Source organism: Haliotis cracherodii, unplaced genomic scaffold (genome assembly GCF_022045235.1).
Source record: "Haliotis cracherodii isolate W230 unplaced genomic scaffold, xgHalCrac1.p SCAF_15, whole genome shotgun sequence".
Lineage (NCBI taxonomy): Eukaryota > Metazoa > Mollusca > Gastropoda > Lepetellida > Haliotidae > Haliotis > Haliotis cracherodii.
The window spans coordinates 2522370-2530575 of record NW_027266270.1 but is presented as its reverse complement, the minus strand read 5'-3'; the positions used below and the strand labels follow the sequence as shown (position 1 = coordinate 2530575).

General features: G+C 45.8%; 1 protein-coding gene across 1 annotated transcript; it reads left to right on the top strand.

Moving 5' to 3' along the window:
• The first annotated feature begins 264 nt into the window (after positions 1–264).
• Positions 265–4721, top strand: LOC139461712 (acetylcholine receptor subunit alpha-L1-like). The gene is made up of 4 exons (XM_071243170.1): positions 265–354; positions 716–849; positions 3480–3634; positions 4141–4721. The coding sequence occupies exons 1-4, from the start codon at positions 309–311 to the stop codon at positions 4502–4504; spliced, it is 699 nt and encodes a 232-aa protein (XP_071099271.1). The 5' UTR covers positions 265–308; the 3' UTR covers positions 4505–4721.
• The last annotated feature ends 3485 nt before the right edge of the window (positions 4722–8206 follow it).

Below are 8206 nucleotides of genomic sequence, written 5' to 3'. Positions count from 1 at the left end.
TACGTGACTTACATGCCTTGGAAGCTGAAGCAATGGATGCCTCAGCTTTGACAATGCAAGGGATATCAGCATACCAAGAAGCTAAATTTTGACAACATACTCTCCACCACGTGGTCGTTGTGACACAGTTATCCGATAACCACTGAGATCCAGGGACGTGACAGGTTTTTAACAAGGCCATTACCATCACTGGACACCGGACTTTAGTACTTTGGCACGTTGTCTGCTGTTAGCGAACGATAACGTGACTTTGTCTCGTATCATCAACTATCTACATCAGTCTGGAGTAGTTATCCAAGCACGGAAACATGGCGTTAGGAACGGCAGTGCTGTTTGTGGCGTGTCTAGCTGCAGGTAAGATCACAAGAAGCAAATGCATCAGGTCGTTCGCCTGTTCAATTTATTGGCTGCGTGAGGGTGAACCGATGCTCATGTTTTCGGTCACTGGTTTGTCAAAGATTGCATAAAAAGTTGTTGGTTGTGCAAAGTTAGTATTGTTTTGGAAATGACGTAATTCAAGGGCGAGATAGAAAGAAAAGTGTTCAAACGAAAGCCTTTTTGTTGATTGTTACATAAACCTGTTACTATTCAGCAATTCCAAGTACAGATATAAAGTACGTTTATTATCAATCCGCGAGGTACTACTTCATGATGTTGTGTAATTTGACCACTCAACTATTCTCCAAAACCTGATAATGTAACATATGTGTTACAGTCCAATGTCAGCGGTACGATCCTCTGTACAAAGAGTTGATGTCACGAGAGGCAAAAAACACCATCCCTGTCGACGGAAAGGACGAAACACTCAACGTGACAATAAACTTGACCCTGCTGAAGATCACCTCGCTGGTGAGTCGCCAATACACGTACAGTACACATAACGTTTACACGCCCATACACTTACAGTACACATAACGTTTACACGCTTATACACGTACAGTACACATAACGTTTACACGCCCATACACTTACAGTACACATAACATTTACACGCCCATACACTTACAGTACACATAACGTTTACACGCCCATACACTTACAGTACACATAACGTTTACACGCTTATACACGTACAGTACACATAACGTTTACACGCCCATACACTTACAGTACACATAACGTTTACACGCCCATACACTTACAGTACACATAACATTTACACGCTTATACACGTACAGTACACATAACGTTTACACGCCCATACACTTACAGTACACATAACGTTTACACGCCAATACACTTACAGTACACATAACATTTACACGCCCATACACGTACAGTACACATAACATTTACACGCCCATACACGTACTGTACACATAACGTTTACACGCCCATACACTTACAGTACACATAACATTTACACGCTTATACACGTACAGTACACATAACGTTTACACGCCCATACACTTACAGTACACATAACGTTTACACGCCCATACACTTACAGTACACATAACATTTACACGCCCATACACGTACAGTACACATAACATTTACACGCCCATACACGTACTGTACACATAACGTTTACACGCCCATACACTTACAGTACACATAACGTTTACACGCCCATACACTTACAGTACACATAACGTTTACACGCCCATACACTTACAGTACACATAACGTTTACACGCCAATACACTTACAGTACACATAACATTTACACGCTTATACACGTACAGTACACATAACGTTTACACGCCCATACACACACATGCACACACAAGCAGACACGTAAGAACACATGTTAGCGCACACTCTGGTACACGCACGTACACACGCACACAGATACATACAAGGACACACACGCTGGTACACACATGCACACACGCACACAGATACATACAAGGACACACACGCTGGTACACACATGCACACACCCACACAGATACATACAAGGACACACACGCTGGTAAACACGCGCACACACGCACACAGATACATACAAGGACACACACGCTGGTACACACGCGCACACACGCACACAAATACATACAAGAACACACACGCTGGTACACACGCACACACACACACACACAGATACATACAAGAACACACACGCTGGTACACACACGCACACAGATACATACAAGAACACACACGCTGGTATACACGTACACACACGCACACAGATACATACAAGAACACACACGCTGGTATACACACGCACACATGTACACAGATACATACAATGACACACACGCTGGTACACAAATGCACACAGATGCACACAAGAACACACATGCTGGTACACAAATGCACACACGCACACAGATGCATACAAGAACACACACGCTGGTACACGCACACAGATGCATACAAGGACACACACGCTGGTACACGCACACAGATACATACAAGGACACACACGCTGGTACACACATGCACACACGCACACAGATGCAGACAAGAACACACACGCTGGTAAACACACGCACACATGTACACAGATACATACAAGGACACACACGCTGGTACAAACATGCACACACCCACACAGATGCACACAAGAACACACACGCTGGTACACACATGCACACAGATACAAACAAGGACACACACGCTTGTACACAAATGCACACAGATGCACACAAGAACACACACGCTGGTACACACACGCACACACGCACACAGATACATACAAGGACACACACGCTGGTACACACACGCACACACGCACACAGATACATACAAGAACACACACGCTGGTACACACACGCACACACGCACACAGATGCACACAAGAACACACACGCTGGTACACACACGCACACACGCACACAGATACATACAAGGACACACACGCTGGTACACACACGCACACACGCACACAGATACATACAAGAACACACACGCTGGTACACACACGCACACACGCACACAGATGCATACAAGAATACACACGCTTGTACACACACGCACACAGATGCACACAAGAACACACACGCTGGTAAACACATGCACACACGCACACAGATACATACAATTACACACACGCTTGTACACACGCGCAAACACGCACATAGATACATATAAGGACACACACGCTGGTGCACACACGCACACAGATACATACAAGGACACACACGCTGGTACACACATGCACACACGCACACAGATACATACAAGGACACACACGCTGGTACACAAATGCACACACCCACACAGATACATACAAGGACACACGCACTTGTAATTACAAGTTCTCGAGGGTTAGCAGATCGAAACTAAACTTAAAACACAGTGTCTCTACCAAACACAAGCTGCAAGGGCGGATTGGATCGTGTTATATGCTAGATAAAACAGGTCCTGATTTTAAGAAACCGAGTTTCAATTCAAATAAGAATAAATGTGTCCAGTGAATCAGTTCATTGTGAGTTGCGTCCCTTAGGCTTGCCAGGATCCTAACATACATCATTCAGAATATTACATCCTTAGCGTAGGTTATTCTCTACTTCCGTCCTTGTCTTCAGAATCTGAGGACAGGGGACGCTGTGCTGGACACGTGGGTCCACTATGAGTGGGAGGACAGCAGGCTGGCATGGGAACCCTCGGACTACAAGGGAATTACCCTGATCAGCCTTCCTCAATCCAATATATGGACCCCTGACATTGTTCCCTACCGGGGGTGAGTACTTTAATCGAGAAAAAACCCCAGCGAACACTAAAGGTGAGGTGAAATGGGGTTTAACGTCGTGTCCAAGATATTTGCACTTACATAGCGACGTGCATGCACGCGTGTAAGTGTGTGTGTGTGTGTGTGTGTGTGTGTGTTACGAGTCGACCAGTCCTTATTTTAGCCCCTTAATACCGAGCGCCAGACAGGATAACATCAAGTTACATCTGTTAGCGTCATTTCGTATGACGCGCAAGGGGAACCCCGGACATTCCTCTCTCCGTGCGGCCGCTCTACCACTAGACCACGGAGGCGGACGCGAATACTTTAAAAACTATATTACCCTATCAACCCGATTAATGAAAAACGAATACAATTATGTTCCTTCTAGCCTGAAATTGAACATTTCTGGTTATTGCAGAATGTAAGATTTCGAATCTGGATCCGGCAAACCATTATTTGTTCTCTGTAATAAAACCTTGCCCAATACAACTATGATGAGTGGGTTCTTGTTTCAGACATTCAGTCGTCACTGATGTGCCCGCGGTTGTACGCCATAGCGGACTCGTGTACTACATACCCCCAACCATCATCAAGACACGATGTGACGTATCGAACTACACCACCGACGGCACTGTGACGTGTAGCCTGAGGATTGGATCGTGGGCGTATAATGGCAACATTTTGGACGTTCAGAACAAAGGCCCGGAGATCGACGTCTCGGAGTACCACCACGATGGCCAGTGGGACATCACCGAGCATTCCATGCAAAGAAGTGTTACCTTTTACCAATGCTGCCCCGAACCATACCCTGCTATCACTGCTTCAGTGACATTGAAAGCTAAAAGACATGGTCTGTTGGGCTGGAGTTTGTTTCATTGATAAGGTTGTAGTAGTTTATAAATAAGACATGAATCAGATTAGAAACCTGATACCGTTTATTGGAGAATACGTTTAACAAGGTGTATCTGACTGGACCTTGATGTTATATTACGATTAACGTAATTCCCACTTACATCAATAAGTAAGTTATTGATAACTTCCGCTCGGAATAGTGTACAATCAGCAGATTAAAGAAACAACAATAAAGTCATTTGCATGGATATCGTGTTTGTTTGTCCACACTACTGAGCTTCTTTCAGTGGCATTTAGAAGTTGGTGTGATGAAGAAAGACAATTTCTATGGGTGAACAACTTCTTTATTACAATTAGTTGACGTTTCGGTGTAGATCCTACGATTCCAACGGGGGGCATACACTACTGAACGTCAACTGAACACCTACAACATCACATACAACCAGAAGCATGTCTTTCATAAAAGACCAAAACTAAAAATATACTCTTCAAGAAACGAAACGCAAAGCCACATTTGTGTGAGGTAGGAATATACATTTATACGAGGAACCGTACACGGTAGCGAGCCAAAATGTTGTAGAGAGAACACTTGGTGAATGTAGTCATCTTAGTTATCGGTACATAGGAAACGTCCAAGGTGAAAGTCAGCTACCATCAATAACACGTATGTCCCCCGTTGGAATCGATAGCGGCCCAACATCTCCTGCCCATGGAAGAGACGAGTATGCGAATCACACCCTGGGGAATGGTAGCCCACTCGTCCTGCAACGCAAAAGCCAACTGCTGGGGTTGTGGTTGACGTCGGCGTAACCGTCTATCCAATTCATCCCACAGGTGCTCTGTCGGGTTCAAATCCGGGGATCTGGAGGGCCAGGGGAGAACATCAACGTTGTTGTTATGTAGACAGGCTCTTGGGATCCGTGCTTTATGCGGTCGAGGACGTAGTAGGATTTCCCGGGATATGGACCAAATCTGTTCTGTCATGATGAGAGATAGACGCCCACATCATAACGCTACCCCGACAAACCTGTCCACTTCCTGTACGCAGTTTCCGGCGTAACGTTCTCCACATCGTCTGTAGATCCGTGCTCTTCCATCCCTTCGACGGAGGAGGCCATACCCTGTGTTCACGACACCAATGCAGTTGTTGTTGTTGACGATGTTGTCGACTCAATATGACGCGTCGAACAGAACGTCCTGCTCGTAGACCTGCTGCTCTTAAACGGTTACGTACGGTCTGGTCGGAGATTCTGCGGTCCGGGTATTTGGGATGCGGTTGAGGTGGCTGTGGTCGTCCTTTCACATAGGTGGCGCAGTCGGATGTAGCGATCTTGGGCGGGGGTGATTACTCTTGGTCGTCCCGACCTTGGCCGATCACGTGCTGACCCATGCTGTTGAAACCGATCCCATAGCCTTGTGAATGTGCTGGGGGTTACATTGAAAACCCTGGCTACAGCTGATCGGGATTCCCCTGCCTGAAAGCGGCCTATGACGTTTTTTCTTTGCACTTCTGTTAATCTTGGCATGTTGTTGATCTGTCACTGTTCGACTGACGCAGATGCCAGGCAATCAAAAACCCTGCACTTTAATGCCGTTCATAGTGCTGCTGCACGTACAGTACGTGCAGTTCCATGGCCCTTTTGTTAATACAATGGGTGCGTTTTTTTCCGAATCGTACGTGATTCCCGACTAATGATCCATTTTGATCCAGGAAATTTGTCACTGCCACTATAACACATTAAACCTCTTCATTTTGCACCTCTTGGTCCGCTAATTTTGCTTTTATAGCCAAAAATATCCGTTTTCGTCGGTTAATTTGGGTTAAGAAATAACATGATTACATATACATATATATAATAAATGATACATGGCTGTGTTAGTTCTCGGTTAGTGCGTGTGCGTGTGCGTGTGTATGTGTGTATGTGTGTGTGTGTGTGTGTGTGTGCCTTCATCCATCTCCCGTGAATACTTACGGCCGCTTCGCAGTGTAGTCGTGATGTCACGTGTCTATTTTGAGAACGCTGATAGGATGAGGCGGTTTATTACTCGTGGAAATTAAATTTCCTCTACCCTACCGGTCTATACCATTGCCTGACATTAAAGATATGTGAAGAGCCGGCAGCACAAGACTAATGCTCAAATGACAAGAATATTGCCACTGGAACGATGTGAAAGCTGAACGCCCATTGGTTTAAGCACTCGCTGAAACAAGGCCTTGATTCGTTGGTTAAAATTGGCGACTACACAACAGAGCGGCCTTGTGTATTCCTCGTTGATGTAGGAACGTAATGTATACACGTAGTGTAGTGTTGACGACGATGATGTAGGAAGGTACTGTTCACAAGCCGTGAAGTGTTGAGGATGGTGATGTAGGAACCTGCTGTAGACAAGCCGTGAAGTGTTGACGATGGTGATGTAGGAACGTACTGTTCACAAGCCGTGAAGTGTTGAGGATGATGATGTAGGAACGTACTGTAGACAAGTCGTGAAGTGTTGACGATAGTGATGTTGGAACGTACTGTAGACAAGTCGTGAAGTGTTGACGACGGTGATGTAGGAAGGTACTGTTCACAAGCCGTGAAGTGTTGAGGATGGTGATGTAGGAACCTGCTGTAGACAAGTCGTGAAGTGTTGACAATGGTGATGTAGGAACGTACTGTTCACAAGCCGTGAAGTGTTGACGATGGTGATGTAGGAACGTACTGTTCACAAGCCGTGAAGTGTTGACGATGGTGATGTAGGAACGTCCTGTTCACAAGTCGTGAAGTGTTGACGATGGTGATGTAGGAACGTACTGTTCACAAGTCGTGAAGTGTTGACGACGATGATGTATGAACGTACTGTAGAAAAGCTGTGAAGTGTTGACGATGGTGATGTAGGAACGTACTGTTCACAAGCCGTGAAGTGTTGACGATGGTGATGTAGGAACGTACTGTTCACAAGCCGTGAAGTGTTGACGATGGTGATGTAGGAAGGTACTGTTCACAAGCCGTGAAGTGTTGACAATGGTGATGTAGGAAGGTACTGTTCACAAGCCGTGAAGTGTTGACGACGGTGATGTAGGAAGGTACTGTTCACAAGCCGTGAAGTGTTGACGACGGTGATGTAGGAACGTACTGTTCACAAGCCGTGAAGTGTTGACGATGATGATGTAGGAAGGTACTGTTCACAAGCCGTGAAGTGTTGACGATGGTGATGTAGGAAGGTACTGTTCACAATCCGTGAAGTGTTGACGATGGTGATGTAGGAACGTACTGTTCACAAGCCGTGAAGTGTTGACGATGGTGATGTAGGAACGTACTGTTCACAAGCCGTGAAGTGTTGACGACGGTGATGTAGGAACGTACTGTTCACAAGCCGTGAAGTGTTGACGACGGTGATGTAGGAACGTTCTGTTCACAAGCCGTGAAGTTTTGACGATGGTGATGTAGGAACGTACTGTTCACAAGCCGTGAAGTGTTGACGATGGTGATGTAGGAACGTACTGTTCACAAGCCGTGAAGTGTTGACGATGGTGATGTAGGAACGTACTGTTCAGAAGCCGTGAAGTGTTGACGACGGTGATGTAGGAACGTACTGTAGACAAGCCGTGAAGTGTTGACGACGGTGATGTAGGAAGGGAATGTAGACAAGCACATAAAATGTTGATGTAGGAACCTAATGGCCGCGCCAACACTGGTGGCAGCGATGTTTCCGAGAGTGTAACGAAGGTTTCACGCGCTGGGAAGG

Excerpts from the sequence above, each read along its gene's own strand:
- LOC139461712 (XM_071243170.1), top strand. The coding sequence starts at position 309 with ATGGCGTTAGGAACGGCAGTGCTGTTTGTGGCGTGTCTAGCTGCAG. Across the intron at positions 850-3,479 it reads TGCTGAAGATCACCTCGCTG|AATCTGAGGACAGGGGACGC; the intron begins GTGAGTCGCCAA and ends CCTTGTCTTCAG. Across the intron at positions 3,635-4,140 it reads GACATTGTTCCCTACCGGGG|ACATTCAGTCGTCACTGATG; the intron begins GTGAGTACTTTA and ends TTCTTGTTTCAG.